Consider the following 17,478-nt stretch of genomic DNA (forward strand, 5'->3'; position numbering starts at 1 on the left):
TGAGAAAGTGATGCTCATTATTTTATTGCCTTGGGCCACCAGATGCTGTATGCAAAATCTGCTTGGGATTGGACAAGGGAATAGCTAATCAATCTTACTCTGCCAGTTCTTACTTTTGCAGCAATACACTGCATTTCAGTAGTTTAACAGCTTTCGATTCAACAGACACTACTGTTGGATCAGAACAATGGAATTAAGCTCTGAAAAGCAGCACTTCAAAGTGCAGGACATAATAGTTAGGGATGAGCAAAAATATAAATACCTGTAAGCACAGAACTAATTAATGATGGTATTTTAAAGATGTGATATAAGCTCATATTTTATGCATCCATTAAGTATTACCACCACACAAGCAGAAGATTCAAGACAGGACAACAGAACAGTAAGTGCTCACCTCAAGGATCTGATATGATAGTAACATAGTTTCAACCTATCACTATGAGCTGTATCAGCTGCTACAAACCATTACTCCTTAAATATTAATGTTAGTGCCACAACAACAAAAATCAAATACCGTGTTCATTTCTACAGAAACAACCAGGCTGTCTTCTCCCCTAAACTCATCCCAAGTAAGTGTATTATCTTCCAGGAAGTAATATTCATCAACAATATTGGACAAAGGTAAATGTACAAAGATGCAGAAGTCAGAAGTTCATGAAAAACTGATCAATGTAATCAGACAGAAGTTTGCTTGTAGTTCTTCGTATCCAACACCTTCTTGCCACACATTGAGCAGATGCCTACAAACACACAAAGGTGTGTAAATTATTAAACAGCCATTATCTTTTCTAGTTAGTATGATTTTGTAAGGATAATTTTCAAGAAACTGTTGAAGATTTCAACTTGACAATCTACCCATGCACCTTCTCACCAGATACTGCACGTTCAGAAGTAGTAATATGATTTTTAACACTGATTAATATTTGCAGTATATATGTAATACTTCTGCTTAAAAAATAAACTCTGGGAGCATTATGATTCACAGCAGCACCTGAAGCCTCTAATTTGCTGAACTACTGAAGGACAGCCAGGAAAGGATCCCACGGGTAAAAATAGCATGTTACCAAACTTTATAATTCCTGTAGCCTGAGATGGACAGAAAGTAGCTAGGCTAAGGAAATACAGGCACCAAGAAACTGGTTGCTAAATGAAAGATTAACTGACAATTGAGAAAGCTGATAAGAATACAATTTCAAAGAATTAAGCTAATTACAGAGTGCAAGAGAGGATTATAATGGACACCAAGAATAGCTGAGAGTTGAAGTAGAGACAACTAATGACCCAGAGGACTTTGACCTAAACACAAACAGTGGTCAGAAGACTGGAGCAGCAAAAAGTACACAAGTTTGGCAGGGACAGAAGGGAGAGTTTCCTCAATGTTTCCCCCTTTTTCTAAAACAGAAAGGTGCCAAATATCCTGTCCAGTAGGACGCATCTTGCTTTGAGAGATCAGCAGACCAAAAATAAATAAATAATTAAATAAAAATTAACTGACAGCTATTTCTGTTGCATCTCTACAAATCATGACTTCACATATAGGCTTCATTTGATTGGACACACATCTAAGAGTCCACTAGAAAAGAGAACAGTGGGGAACACGCTTTGTTATTTACTTCAGAGTTCGAACAGTGGGGAACATGCTTTGTTATTTACTTCAGAGTTCAAAATCCATCCCATACAGCGTTCACTCCACATCTAAAGTGAGGAGCAACAAGCTTTTTAGATGGTATCTAGATTTCAGAGACATGCAACAGTTGAAGCATCAAGACTGCAGCTGCTTCTAGAAATATGCTGCAATCTGAGCATCTCTGATGTTCAGAATCAGAATCTAACATATTTGAAGTTTAACTTCTGATATTTTTGAGGTTTCTACCTGGAAGGATGCACAAGCAGACAAAGATAAAATCCTGATGCCCACCCAAAATGACGAGAAATTTAAGAAATAACAAGGTTCTATCATATGGAATTCAGACGGCCATCTGGTGAGCATCTAGCAACTAGAAAAAGCAGCTCTCCTTTAGCAGACTGCTAAACCACGTACTCAGTGACACAGTGCACAGTTGTAGAACAACTAACATTATTCCATAAAACTCATTACTAGTTAGCTTTGACTCTACATCTAACAATTTGTCCACCCCACGTCTGCGTGCTAAGTGAATTCTTCAATATTAATAAGGTAACTGAGTTATGTTGCTCTATTTCCTCCCCACATGGATTACAAGTTTGAGCCCTTTTGCTTAGCCTCTCAAACTCACAAGACTGATAAAGTTTTATATTCTCCAGTAGAGATTTCATAAGGGTTCTGAGTCACTGTTATTACAATGTTTGACCATCCTCGTAGTGAAAATTGATTTATTTATATGGAATTCAAGACTTCTATTCTACACTCTTCTCCATCACTGTGCACTGTGATGGAATCAGAGAGTCATGACTCTCTGACTCCATCTTTTCTACACCTTCATATTAGTAGTTGAAGACTGAACTCATCACAGCATTCTCTTTGCAATACAGAACAAACTCAAGAGTTCTACTTGTCTCTAATTTCAAACCAAAGTGGGGTAATATGGTACTCAGTGAAACTCACCTTTTTTATAGGCACATCCTTGACAGTAGTGAGACCCAGGCTGATGGACAGAACTCTTACAAATTCGACATATTGCAAATTTGTTCTTTCCATAAGGATCAAACCTGGAAAAAAAGGAGAAGTACTTTATTTATGCACACTAAAATAAAGTACTTCCTTCACCTCATACTAAAAGCATTATGTGAGAGGACACAGACAGAAACTCCAGCAAAAACTGTAACCAAGAAAAGGGACATAAAGAAGTCTACTCTAACAGTCTACAGAATTCCTATAGAAAAACTCCCACTTTCTCCATTATGAGAGATTTCTTGCATTACAGAGATAAAATTAATAAACGCTGAACTAAAACCATATATTTTTATTAAGATACAAGCCTATTTTGAACTCCAAATACATTCCAGCAGTGGTTTGCTCCTGGCATAAGATAACAGAACATGCTTTAGACATAAAAGAGATGCTCAAGAGATTCAACAGGCAATCTTAGCATGGAAGATCACAGAATCATTTGAGTTGGAAGGGACCTTTAAATGTCACATACTCTAACTCTCCTGAAACAGGGACAGATGGCCTTTTCAGCTCCTCTCCTAACACAAACACCAATTCCTACCAATTTTAGGGATGACTGCAGCAATATAGCTACCCAGGCTCTGTAATTCCACAGAAAGCCTCCATGAAATACATACAGACACACTTTCACCAAGGAATAACATGTTGTAACTCTCTCCAAAAAAAAAGATTAATGTGTATTTTGGACAAGTTTTGAGGAGTTACCCTGCTTTGTGAGAAAGTGAGATCTCAATTACAGAAAATTACCTTTTTTTAAAAAAAAAAAAGGTGAAATCAGGATCAAATACTAACCTTGCTTTCTTTGAGGTCAATGCCTTGTTTTCGTTCAGCTTTCGGCCACCGCTTTCTATAAAGAGAATACAAGCACAAGGCAATACATACATTAAATAATAAATACATTTCTACAGTTTGAAGCACACTAGAAAGAGCTCAACTTCCAGCTGCCATACGTGTGCACGTGTGCTCAGAGTGACGAGAAGCACACAGCACAAAGAATGGGTAGGCACTGTGTATCATTCTTCAATACAAGGGAAAAGATCATCACAGAAACACAGAATCATAGAATGGCTTAGGTTGGAAGGGGCCCCAAGGACTGTCAAGTTCCAACTCCCTGCCTCAGGCTGGGCCACCAACCTCCAGATCTGGTACTAAACCAGGCTGCCCAGGGCCCCATCCAACCTGGTGCTGGGAAGGGGCATTCACAGCCTCTCTGGGCAGCCTGTTCCAGCACCTTACTACTGTAAGTAGTAGTAAGTTCGGTGAAGAAATTCCCCCTGACATCCAATCTAAATCTTCCCTCCTTGAGCTTAAAACCATTCCCCCTTGTCCTATCGCCATCTACTCAAGTAAAAAGTTGATTCCTCCTCCCCCCCCCCCAGTTTATGATTCCCTTTTAAATACTGGAAGGCTGCAGTGAGATGGACACGTTCAACTCCAGAAAGCTCAAGGCAAACAAACCTTCACTGCGCTCAAAGGAAACTAGAGCAGCGAAGAGCCAACCCAGTAACTACCGCGGAGGCCGGGGCTGCGACAGCCCGCGCACCTCGGTTAGACCCGCGGTGAACACCGTGCGGCTGACGCTACCTGTGGTGTTTCTCGCCCCATCCTTCCACGTATCAGGAGTGATCACCGTGCCCAACTTCCTCTCACCTGCGGAAAGAATAGCAACGATTAGAACTGCGCTGCCCGCCGCCCCCAACCCCCGCCCGATGCCGGGAACCCCTCCGAGCCCACCACACTCACACTTCTCGCACACCATGGCGGCTCAACATAACAACCGCCTCTTCCGGGCCCGCCCCGGAGCTGACGCCATCCCGTTGCCGGGCGGCCGGCGTCCCGTGTAAGGGCCGGGTTGTGAGAGCTCGGGGGTCGTTATTCTGCCACGAAAAAAAGCCCTTTTGGCCCCCTGAGCGCTCTGAGCGCCTTGCTGGCGCCGCTCGCCCCGCTGCAGGTGGGCGGCGGCGCGGCGCGATGAGGGAGGCAGAGCTGAGGAGGCTGCTGGCCGCCAACCTGCTCTGCGCCGTCTCCATCGTCCTGACGGCACTCGTGCCTGCTTTGTTTCTGGACGGGTTCTCGGTTTTGGGCACGCACCTCACGTGGCTGTGTGTTTGTTCTGTTTGTGTTAGCGTCCTTAACGTAACCTTGTGTTTAATCCTAAAGCCATATCCGTCTTCTAAGAGAAGCTCGCTGTCTAACAAGGTAAGATTTGGTGGTTTTTTTTTTCCTTAGATTCCTACCGAGTGATGTGGAGAGGATGCAAAGTCTGTCACCAAAATGATGGGGTGGGAAAGAATTTACAACTTTTGGTGGTGAATTCTTGTTTTCCATGAGTGAGCACGTGCTGAAGCTGTTGCAGAGTTTAATTCTGTCTGGACCTGCCAGCAGCCCGCTGGAATGAGCCATCCCTGCCACTTGTTGTCCACAGGTTGTGGTTTGTAGCCAGGAGACAACACTGGCCACCAGCAATTTTCCTGCTGGCAGGATTCGGGGAGCACCAGAATGGGCACAAAAGCCACTTCACATTCTAGGCCTGACCTTCAGTATTGCTAAGAGATGCTTCAGTCTTGCGTAGTTTCTCACATGTAGGATTTGAGATGGAAAAGAGGGAGCAGCTCGTTACTACTAAAAGTTGATGAGGCAGCGACAGCTGCCCAGAGAAGCTGTGATGCCCCATCCCTGGAGGTGTCAAGGCCAGGTTGCATGGGGCCGTAGACAGCCTGAGCTGGTGGGGAGCAGCCCTGCCTGTGGCAGGGGGTTGGAACGGGGTGGACTTTGAGGCCCCTTCCAACCTAAGCTATTCTGTGATTCTCTGAAAGTTGGTAAAGTTTCAAAAAGTGAAGTTGAAAGGTGTCAAAATGATTGCATTTCCTTGAATGACTAAATGTGCACACAGAAGAATCTGGGAGATTTTTTTGTAGTTACAGTTTGTGACAGGACCATTAAGGCATGGATCCCAATATAACTGGTTACAAGAGAGCACGTTTGGCATAAAACACAGCTGGATCAGGAATGGTAGAATACAATTTGAAGTCAGCTTAGTCGTGCACTCCCACCAGCTGAGACAGACAGTGCGCTTACAGTGATTCTTAAAGAGTTAAGCAGTCATCCAAGAAAGTGGTATCTTTGTATGTAAAACTGTTAACTGCTCACAGAGGGGATGTCAAATACATGAAATCATCATGGAAAACAAGTTTTTTAACCATCTTTTATTTGAAAATGAAGTAGGCTTATGTGTTCTAGGTGAGGTTTCATCCCAGCCTAGTATAAATAATAAATATCAAAGAAGCGGACAAGTGAGATATGGATTTCCATTTGTGACCTGATCAGAACAGGCCTAGCCAGGTGTGTTTATCCAGTGTCCGTCCTTCTGTATGATATAGTGAGTACCCAGAAGCTGTCATTTAATTTCCTAGACAGTTACACGTAGATCTACAGATAGCCACAGACACTTTTCAAAAGGATTTAGTATATACGATGCCAAGTTGCAAAACAGAGTCGCTTTAATTACTTATGGTTTTAAATACCTCTTTTGATTCTGAACGTCTTTTTTTCATACTATGTACTTTCTTCCTTTGAAATTTTTTAAACTTTCATTAAAAGGCAGCTTTCACAGAATGTGAAACCATCTCTGGTTATACTGTCATTTCCAGTTATTTACTTTATGATTGTTTTATTATAATAAGATGGATGAAGAAACGTTGGATGCAGTGAGTGTGGTCTTTTTTAATTCATTGTTTAAAGGATACCTGTTTGAATACATACTGTGCTGTAGGTAGCTAAAATTGAATATCGAAAGAAAGAGTAGTGTGTGATGCTGTTGATTAGATACTATAAGCTAAGTATGTTATTTATATTCTCTTTACTTTTGAAACTTTATTCTGATATTTTATTGCTCTTTTTTAGATATCCAGATTTCTAAAATGCTGTATATACTTTTTCATGTCTTGCATACTATTTCATGCGATTATTGTTCTTTATGGAGCACCTCTCATAGAGTAAGTCAGAAGACCCTATTTTTCTCTAAACGCTTTAAGGGGGAGTTCTCCTAGCACATATTGGTATAAATCCTTACATATTATTTGGTACATTACAAGTTAAAAAAATAAGCTCTTGGCTGGAGGAAGCAGGGTGGCTGTCTTTATAGAAGTTGGCTCTTAGACTTTTATGTGTTTGAAGATCTGTTCTGTGAGACAGTTGAAGACAACTTGTTTTACTTTAATATTTGTTCTGTGTAGGGGTACAACTATTTTCCATGTTTCACGTTTGTATGGGTACAAACGCTTGCTAAGTTTTGTTTAATTATTTTTCTCCTAAGATTATAAAATACACATCTTGCATATCTTTCATCCTTTTATATAAGTAAATTTTTAGGCATAATTAAATAAGGAAAATAGGAGAACCAGAAAGCAATCTGATTTCTGAGAGAGTTGACAAGTTACAGACTAACAGTGGTGTTTGGTTTGATGGCTGCTTCCACAATGTCAAACTAGAAAAATGAGCTGAATAATGAAGTAAATATCCAAGCATTCAAAATGTATGGGATAAACCTGTATTTAAAATGATACAGATATCAGGGGCTAATAAACTACATTTCAGTCTTTGCTGAGGCAACAGATGATAGTGATTTTCTTCTACCCTTTTGAACTGTTCTAGAATAAGAAAAAGCTTTATGCTTATACGTGAGGCTTAAGAAAGCACGTGTGCTTTCACAAGTTGATTGAGAATTTTTTTTTCCTAAATCTTGAAACTCTTAGAAAATTAGTATTTATAACATAATTTTGTTATATTGCTTCTTTGTAGGTCAGTGACTGAGACATTTTTGTTTGCAGTTCTCTTGTCTACCTTTACTACTTTACAATGTTTATGTTTGCTGGGACCAAACGTACAAGCTTGGATACGAGTATTTAGTAGAAATGGGTAAGTTCTGTTCTATTCTAATTTTCAACCAGGATAAAAATTGACTGAATTGATGTGAATATCATAGAATTATTTTTATTATTTTACTTTGGGGAAGGAAACTCTCTGAATTGTTGTGTCACTTTTGTAATTACAAGCCTTTGAGAGCTTTTCTGACAAAAATATTTTTTTATTTTTTATTTTAAATATTATTTATTTTGAAGACACTGGTTCAGAAAACTGGCCTTTTACTTCTGGTATCCAGAGACCAAGCCTTACTTTGTATGTGCTTAGAGGAGGTAAAAGTTTCAAATGAGCATTTTACTGGTGTGAAAGCATCCTGCAGTCCAGTATAATGATTATAATAAAGAGGAGAGTGAGTGAGTGAGCTGTAGCGGAAAAATCTCATGCTTGATCCAATGTTAGCTCTATAAAAACAACTGTTAGAGTAGGAATAGCAGCTAAAATCAGTATTATTTTAACAGTATTTTTAACTTGGATGTAATTGTGAAAATAATGTATGATCTACTGTCACCTTAATTATGTAATCTTTGCCCTTGTTCTTTTTCAAATTTAAAGAAAGCTTTCCTCAGTGTCAGGTTTCTTTTTTTTTTTTTTTTTTCCAAGAGCACATTTAAATGAATGTAACTTTTTTTTTCCTAGTAAAAGCCATTACATTAGCATGGGTAATATGTTCTCCAGAAGTATTCTATCTCTTCTGCCTTTTTTCACATGCTAAATAACAGGACTGTTGAAAGATTGGACTCTGAAACATAAAGAAGCTCCACATACACTTGAAGTTTAGTAAGATGTTAGTGTTCGTTCCCTTATAACAGCTCATAAGGGTAACTTCTCATCTCAGAAGAAAACAAAAAGTTCTATCCTTCCGCTGACTGAAGGGAGTTACATTCAGTTACTCTGCATAGAGAAGATCTTAAATAAGAAATTGAAAACTGTTTATAGTAGTTTATATATTGGCTTTTGTTTGTATGAGTTCTCAGCTTACGGAGAAGTATCTAAATCCTTGTGCACGTTGGTTATGCTTGGTTTTTATTTTCAGTGGAACGAGTGAATAGGGTAATAAAAATGATACCTCGCAAGAATTTAATGAAATCATAGTGTTATTTAGCCAAAACAAATCATTGCTGATTCACTTGTTAGTCTGTGGAAGTTTTGCAACTGGAGAGAATAGGTGAAATCAAGTAAGAAACGTTTGACAACTGCCAGTCTTTATGCCAGGTTAGATTTTAAATGCATGTCTTTCTCTTTCCTAGCCCAGTTCTTCCTGTTATTTCAGCATAATTATTGCATAGGAAACAGGATTATCTTGCTATGATGTTTTTGTACATACCTGTTAGTAGGGAGCCATATGACTTTATCTGATTAGATGTGCATTTAGTAATGATGTTTGGTTATGCAACCCTTTCAATGGAAATAGATTATGGAGAAATATTGTAGCAAGTTTTTTATGGGTCACAGTAAGGTGCCCTTTTGAAAACAAGTCTGTGTTTTTTCATTTAACTTCATGAATGAGTTGCAAGTAACTTAGATGTTAACTGAGTGTAGGAATGATTTATTCAAAGGTTATATCCTGGCTTAACCACATGGAATGAGGTGGGACTGGTTGAAAAGGGCATTTAGGTAAGATCAGCATGGCTGCGTGCCTTGAAGGAAATGTTTAGAGAATTGAATTGCAGTGGCACAACAAGCTGGAAAGTCTGAGTAGGAGTGTAGTGCAGAATGAAAGAGGAATTGTTTAAAAAGTATGTGTACAACTTAGACTGAAGTAATCATTGACATTTATGTTTGTTGCTGTTGTTTGCAGTATTTGTAAGATTGAGATCAGCTGTGCCTTTGTCTTTGCAGAAATGTAGGAGAGGGCATCTATAAAAAGAAAGTTTATCTTAATAAATCAAACGTAAACAAGTAATAGATTTTAATATTAATTAGCCAACAGTTGTTCTAGATAGCTGTAAAATCTTTCTGCTACGTTAAGGTGGTGGTCATCCAGTGTGAAAACACTGTTAGACCTAATATTTTCTTGGAGGCCTATTCATAAGATTGCATCCAAGTAACTCATGCTATGTAATCTATTGCATTGTAAAAGCTATGGTACAGTTGAGTCATTCAGCATAAATATCTTGGAGGTAATCTTGCCAAGTGCTTATTTTTTTCTGCAGAGGTACTTAGCTTTCTCCATCTGCAATTGCAGCACTTCTAGCGAAGCAGTCACCTTGAGTAAAATCACTTTCAGTTAGAATTCAAAAAAGATCAGTCTTTAAGTCTGCTTGCCTGTAAGGGTCAGATTCTGTGTGGCATTGCATGGTACTGTGTGATCTGTGGTTTGTTTGTTACATAAGGGTTGGAAGATATTGGTGGGTCAGGGACACATTGGAATGCAGAAAACAGTTACATGCAACACAATTGCAGCTCAGATAGCTTAAAAATATCAAGTGTGTGGAAATTTTCCAAGTAGACTTTTTGAGCAATTAAATAAAGCAAGTAAAGTATAGAAGTGCTTTGTCCAGTTTTCATTTCTCCCATTTAATCATTTGTCAGCATACTGCATACTCACAGGTTTGGAAATGTCCTTTGTGAAGGTGGGGCAGCAAAGGTGTATGCTGCTTTGCATTTCAGTCCTGCGGTGGTGCAGAGTTCTTCATCTTGTCATCTAGGATCTATCTCAATACATAATTTTATGTTAACTAACCTCTTAATTCATATATTATTTAAAACAGTTCTCGACTTGTATTATGAATAAGGTTTGAAATGATCTGAAGTTTTAAAATGTTACTATGCCACTAATCATCATTTGCCATCTTCAATATCACTAGTTTTTCCTGTAGAATATTTCAGTTATAGTTTTCTCAGTAGTTTAAAAATAAAGAAATAAGACAGTTTTCATATGAATACATACAGGTGTATATAAAGCTCGTATATGTTGCTCCTCATACTAATGAAGGACTTGTGTGGTGTGTTAATGACCACCTACAAAAATCCTGATAGCTGACACTCCATGCAGAGCAGTGAACGATCAATGCATTGGTACTGAGGTATGCTGTTGGAGGACAAGTCATGCCAGGTTTGAGAGGTTTATGTCCATGCTTTGTCTGTGTGGATGAATTAGAAGTTCAAATTGTTGCCAAACTACCGAGAACTGCTCTTTACTTGGGCACTGTGCCTTGCTCATCCTGTTATTTTGCTTTTGGACTCAATCTAGCATCCCCATATGGCACAGCAGTATGTGCTTACGTTTACCAGATAGGATGCCTTGTGTGATACAAACGTACCTCAGTCAGTCCTTAGTATATTCTGCTGCCTCTTTCACTGCTTTAGGGCTGTAGCAAATGGTTTCCACTCCACATTGGCTCACAGCTCAGTTACTCAGCTTCCGGAAATAATTTACAACTTTTGGTGTACAGACTAGTTTTTTGTTTTGTTTTCACGTTACAAGATAGAATTGTGTGCTCAAATCTGGTGTTCTAAGTTACAGCAATGGGATTAGCATAGAATAAATAGTGTTGTTTTATGCCCAAAATGTCAGTGTTACATTATAAATATTACAATCAGTAGGACTTCTATTATGCAAGCAGTAGGAACTGTTTGTTCTACACTTCCTACACATGGTTCCCTCAATATTGAGCGCAGCAGTGAGTTACATGTTTTAGACTTCTGAGTACTTCAGACTCTTCAAAACAAGGGTTAAAGGTTTCAAGCTTTCATGTCATACAATCTAAACATCACTTGTGAAGCTTGGGGTTTGCAGTTCATCCAGACTTTTAGCTGTGAAAATGCCCATCCTTTTTCCTTCTAGCTAAATTTGTGTTTATAATCTGAGATGAAGCAAATTTAAGGTTCAGGTCTTGTACCTTACTGATTTGGAGTAGGGATTTGAAGTCACAATCCTCTGTATGATGCCCTGCAGTGTTATGAAATGCACAAAGAACTCAGAAATCCATAGCTTGAGGAAAGCAAAATAATCACTCAGTAAACTACTGATGGACAGTAAGCACTTACCTAATAAACAGAAACCCAAATTTTACAAAACTTTTGAAGTCACTGCTTCAAAAGGTAGGAGGCTATAAACTGAGAACCAAAGTCACTAAGATCCATTGTCATACACTGTATGCTTTGATGGGCTGTGCAAAAAGAGTTCGCCAGCATGCAAGAAATTCTTCCTGACTCCTGTGCAGTTGAATTTAAATGCAATGTGGCTTAAGAGGTGTAACATGCAGTCTGTGTTTACTTTGCAGTGTTTATTTTTATGTCATTTTAAACTGGTGACATTTGCTCCTGCTGAAATCCTGTAACACATTGTTTTTACAGAGCTATGTCCATCTGGGAAAACAGCCTACAGATTACTACAACATGCAGTATACTAGGAGGTTGGTTTGGAGCATTTCCTATTCCTCTTGATTGGGATCGGCCCTGGCAGGTTAGTGTCTGCATCTTTATTATAATTAAAAAAAAATTGTTTTCCAGATATACAAGCTACTCAAAATTGCTCTGAAACTAAACAGATACATTAGATTTACTTGTAATTTGTTTCTACAGGGTAGTGCCAAACATTTAAAATACCATTGGAAGCACCTTTGCTTACAATATAAGGATGTAAAATGCACTTTTTTTTTAAACCTCCCTTTTTAAGATTCTTGGTTGTAGTTTTGTGAGCATGTGCTGCATGCAGATTTTATCACAAAATAGAGCTGCAAGAATTTTGATATGAATGACCTAAACAAGGAGCAAGAGAAATGTGAAATGATAAAGATCAGTCCGGGTTTGTCTACCTTCAGTCTGATATCTTTTCTTTCTTATAAGCAGGGAAGAAATGATGCTCTCTGCCAGTGTCTTAGTTCTGTACAAGCACTTAGCAGAATGCATTTAAAATAGATTTGAATTGACTTGTGGAAATGGTGTGGCCAAAGAACTGTACTACAGTCTTGACTTCCAATTTCAAAGGGAGGCAAGGATTATCTTTGTATTCGCACAGTAAAAAAGTGCTGGCACTTCAGATTTTGTCTTTAGATGAATTCAGGTGTATGTGTTATTTTCTCTGTATTTTGTTTGTCATGGAGAAATGGTTATATAACAGTGAAAAACTGCATTTGCTATAAAATGATGATACTGGTATCAATTTGCTCTAAAGATCCTCAGTAGGTATCTTCTTTCCTCCAGTTACCAAACTCAAAAACTCTCAGCTGCACAGTATCTATCAGGCCTGTTTGTAAGCAGACAGTTTCAAAGGTTTATTTCAGAAATCATATGACAGACAACATGCTTTTCTTTCTGATACTGTGGAGACATTGTGGCTTAGAGCTGCCATAGAAATTTGTCCTCCTGAAGTAGCTAGCAGCCTAATGCCATCAGCCTTCCTTTACACCAATGTAATGAGACATTAAAATTTCTATTTCAAAAATAATAGTAGAGGAATAGGGTAATACCTTGCATACAAAATTAAGTTTCCCTCTCTAAAATGGCTTGGATTTATTTTTTGCAAGATACCTATGTGAGACTGGTGGTAAAGTATGTGTCAGCAACTAGTTAATTGTTGGCTGACCTTCCCTGATACTGCCTAAAACAGACAAGCAATTCTTCTCTTGCTTAGCTATGTTTAAATGGCATGTTGCATCTGGCACACCATTTTACTTTACTCTTACACTTGCACCCAAGATTTGTCATAGTGTCTTCATTCACTGGCATTTGTGCACTGAATCAATCTATGTAAGTTTTTATCAAAACTTGCATTTATGTAAGCATATAATGGCATGTTGTCTGTTTCCCTGCTCTGTTGACATTCATCAGAAAGAAGTTCTGAATGCCCTCTGTCTTTTAACTTCTGTGAATTACACCAAAGAAAGACTCTAAGAGTTGCATTTCCTAATACGCAACTTGATCTTGGGTGAAAATTGTGTGCATGAGTGTAGCAGTTGGACAGATCAACATGATGGGAGGATCAGCATGATAGGAAGGTGCTGTAAGGGAAGAAGATTGCTTACCTGTATGAAAAGATTGCAGGTTCACAGGAAAAAGCTCCACCAAGAAGGGATCTCCAGGAAGAGATCCTTCCCCAGTGGCAGTCAGCCCTTAAATGAAGCCTAAGAGGGTGCAGGCTTCACCCCTTCCAGAAACACAGCTGAATTGCCTTCACTTGTGCCCCCAGATGAAGCACAGGTCTTCAAGAAGCTCCGTCCTTTCCCCAGCTGCTCAGTCAGTGGTTCAGGCCGTAACTCAACAGTTCCCTTACAGTGAGTTATCATTCTGACCAATGCTTTTGGAAATTTAGAACTGCAGTTAAACCCACATGCATGAGTTTTGGGTGATACTTGGTAGCCTAATCATACTATTGAGTGCCATCCAATGCATCAGAAACTCATGTAGGGCTGTGGCAGAGGACCTAGAGGAAACACGTCACCTTTCAGAGCAGTAGCTGGAGAGGAGAGAGCATAGTTAGAATGGCACTGGACACCTCATGTTTAGACAAATGAATACCATCCACACGTGTGACTACTCATCTCTTTTATGCTGGTGCAGTTATATTGCATGCATGTATACATGCACAAAATCTCAGAAAACACTAAACTGCATGTATAAAAACTTTCACCAGTGATATAAGAAAAACTTAATAAAAGTCAATAGGCTCTGATTAAGACTGATAACTTCAAGTCCATTTCATTTTTGATCTGTCCTTCCCACTGTCTCCCCGTTCTAAGAGACAGAAGTTTGCTAACGGTCAGCTTTTTCTGTTTGAGAAGTCTTCGAAGTCATACAAGCTGAACATAACAGACTTACTGAAGTTAAGATCTGGAATCTGTAAATCTAAAAATATATTATCTGACTCCTCAGAGCAGCAAAGAATTGGCAGAAGCTTCAAATATCATAACTTGTCACCAGCTGTTTCTGGGGGCATGAATGCTCCCTGCTCCTCCACCTTTTACCTTGTAGAATTTAAAATAATGGGGTGGGGAAAGAAATCTTAATTTCCATTTTGAGTCTGAACTGCTTGATCATTAGTTGAATCATCATCTGAGTAATTCAAGAGGTCAGATGAATAGAGAAGTTTGCTTATCAGTTCTGCAGGCTGCCATTTCAACAGCCTTTGAAAACTGTAATTTTAGGTGGTTTTGTTTTGTTTTGTTTTTTAAGGATCTGCTTTGTAGGGAAAAATGAAAGAAGTTATTCTTAAAAGCCTTTATATTTTATAGTTGTATTGCAGTGAAACATGAAAATGGTAACAAGTCTTGAAGGTAGGAATGGAACTTCTTTAAGGTAGCTTTTTAGAGGTCCTGTTCACAACTCTCAGAAGTTTGCAATTATCTATTTATTTATTTTAATCATTTTGGTTTTATTTATTTGTTTGTTTTGTTTTTCCTGAACATGATCTCTTAAGTGTTGCTAACTAAAGAGGACAATAAAAGTGTAAATATCCTAGCCAGGTATTTTCAAAAGCTGCCCAGGAATCACATCTTTCCAGTTCAGCCAAGCTGGCTGATACATATTTATGAACCAGTTTCTCTAGAAACACTGTATTTCATACATGAGTTTACACTACTTTTTTGTCTGTCTGTCCCCACTTAGTATGGATTCAACATCACAGGTATTGACTTGCATGTAGCAGCTGTGTCTTGCTGTATTCAGAGCCAAGAGACATTTCTGTCATTCTTCAGAAATTATGTGTACTAGAAACAGTCTCTTTTTGGAACAATGTTCCTTTTGGTACCTGATGGCAGGTAATTATGGAAGCTCATAGTAGATCCTCTCACAGTAGCAATGAAAGAGGAAAGGTGCTGTAAGTGTTACCTTTAGCTTAAGGCAGAGAATGGTGAATGGGCATGATGAAATATTATGTAGTTGTAAATCTACTTGCTTTATGAAGAAAATATTTAGTGCAGGTTGACTTCCTGATCATAAAAATATCTGTACATAACATAGTTACTGAACAAGGTTCACGGGAGGAAAAAGAAAAGACCGAGCTGGGAGTGTTCTGTGTAGAATTTAATCCAGCTGGCATGCTTACAGGAACACCTACAGATTAAGTCCTTGACAAGGTGTGGAAAAAATCATGTAGATATTAACATGGGCTCAATAGTACTTACAGCCCAGTCAAAACTCTCCTGGTGAGGTCTCACCTGGAGTACTATATCTAGATGTGGCGTCCTCAGTACAGGAGAGATATGAAACTGTTGGAGTGCGATCCAAGGGATGGGAAACCCTCCTTACCAGGACAGACTGAGAGAGCTGGGGCTGTTCAGCCTGGAGAAGAGAATGCTCTGGGGAGACCTGATGGGGACTTTTCAGTATCTAAAGGGGGGCTTTGTGAAGAAAGGGGACAGGATTGTTCAGTAGATTCTGTTGTGACAGGACAAGGGAAAATGGTTTAAAACTAAAAGAGGGCAAATTTAGACTGGACATAAGGAAGTTGTTTTTTTTCAACTTAAGGCTGGTGAGGCACTGGAACAGGCTGCCCAGTGAGGGGGTGGAAGTTCCATCCTTGGAGACATACAAGAACTGGAGTAGTTTATAGTACCATTACCTATTTCTTGCCTTATTAGAAAATCAGATTTCAGTATGTCTGGTATATCTTTCACTGGAATTCATTTTCACTTCAAAAAGATTAAGATTTCAGTGGAGCAAACTTCATAAAAAAAATTAATTAAATTTCATCATCAGGAGTTGCAATCCATGTCCTAATGGCTAAAACCAAAATGCTGCTTCATACTTTGTTACCCATAAGCCAACTAAAAACATACTGGTTCTTTATGCATACCTCTTGTGGCACATAAGAAAAATAAGATAAATACAGTTATCTCAGAAAATCTTCACTTTATTTTCCACGTTCATACTGTGAAAAATATTGCATACAGGGGATATTCAGATTAGTGGCCCTACATTTAAATATAATTATGTAAAATGTGTCTTTTGGCATATAACTGACAACTTTTATTCTAAGTAAATGAAACTCAGCAGGAATGGAATACTATACTGGAAATAAAATGACCATTGTCTGAATAATGTTTCAGAATGGAAATTAAAAATATGTAAAGCATTTCTGTTAGAAGTATGTAACATATTGCTGAAAGTCATTTGGTATCCTGATTCATTGTTCTTCCTTATTCTGTTGATATTCATAAAGTAACTTTTTAACATAGAGTTTGGCCATGCCTGTTGTCTCTCTGCTACTTTTCAGTAAACTTTATTTTCTAACTGTGCAAAACAGTTGATCAGGGTAACCTACCAGGTGGTTCTTTCTGGTTATAGAAGAATTGAGAATACTGCAGAATTAATCCAATCTCAGACAAAACTGAAGATACAAGGACAGCTGTACAGGAAAGCAAGTCCCTACATTTACATTTCTGTATCAAAAAAGAAATATACTTTTCACGACATAAAAAAAGACAGGTAAAACTCCTAGAGAAAAAAATGTCATATTGGTAGAATGAGTATTTTTCAGTGTCTTGAGCCTGCTGTCAAATTCCTAAGAAATTCTACAAATAATTTGTGGGGTTTAATTGTGACCACTTGACTATTCTAGATGATGATCAGAAGTTTTCAAGAGTTATGCATCCATAGCTAGTTGCCTCTGATGCACGGTTGTGTAAGGATTGGGGTTAGTTAGAATAGTTTCAGCTGCAGTTGCTTAGTTGTGGTTTTCTTTCCAGATTGACTCTTTCAGGTTGATGCTGCAATTACATGTGATTAGGATCCGAGCTTTGTGTGTCATCTGAGAAGTGGCACCTCAAAGCACAACACTGCTGAAACTGAGTGGGATAGTTTAGGTGGTACTAGACACAAAGTGACACGTCCTTTCTTTGCACAGTCTGAGGTAACTGAGTTGCAGAACAAGATGGTATAATTAATGATGAAAACCTGACCAGTATACTCTGTATGCTGTAGAACTAGTTTTCCAGACATCCTATACATCACTCACAAACTTT

General features: G+C 38.5%; 2 protein-coding genes across 2 annotated transcripts in view; one reads left to right on the forward strand and one right to left on the reverse strand.

Moving 5' to 3' along the window:
• CRIPT (CXXC repeat containing interactor of PDZ3 domain) lies at positions 1-4,499 on the reverse strand. The gene is made up of 5 exons (XM_042885226.1): positions 4,394-4,499; positions 4,235-4,300; positions 3,443-3,497; positions 2,585-2,688; positions 1-740 (listed from the first exon to the last, which is right to left on the reverse strand). The coding sequence occupies exons 1-5, from the start codon at positions 4,407-4,409 to the stop codon at positions 676-678; spliced, it is 306 nt and encodes a 101-aa protein (XP_042741160.1). The 5' UTR covers positions 4,410-4,499; the 3' UTR covers positions 1-675.
• PIGF (phosphatidylinositol glycan anchor biosynthesis class F) overlaps positions 4,472-17,478 on the forward strand; it is an 18,695-nt gene continuing 5,688 nt past the window's right edge. The window contains exons 1-4 of the mRNA XM_042885210.1: positions 4,472-4,849; positions 6,554-6,645; positions 7,451-7,567; positions 11,873-11,981. Of these exons, the coding sequence (XP_042741144.1) occupies positions 4,622-4,849; positions 6,554-6,645; positions 7,451-7,567; positions 11,873-11,981 (546 nt within the window). The 5' untranslated portion in view covers positions 4,472-4,621. The remainder of the gene's footprint in view (positions 4,850-6,553; positions 6,646-7,450; positions 7,568-11,872; positions 11,982-17,478) is intronic.

Source organism: Lagopus leucura, unplaced genomic scaffold (genome assembly GCF_019238085.1).
Source record: "Lagopus leucura isolate 7727_CA_CO unplaced genomic scaffold, USGS_WTPT01 Super-Scaffold_73, whole genome shotgun sequence".
NCBI lineage: Eukaryota > Metazoa > Chordata > Aves > Galliformes > Phasianidae > Lagopus > Lagopus leucura.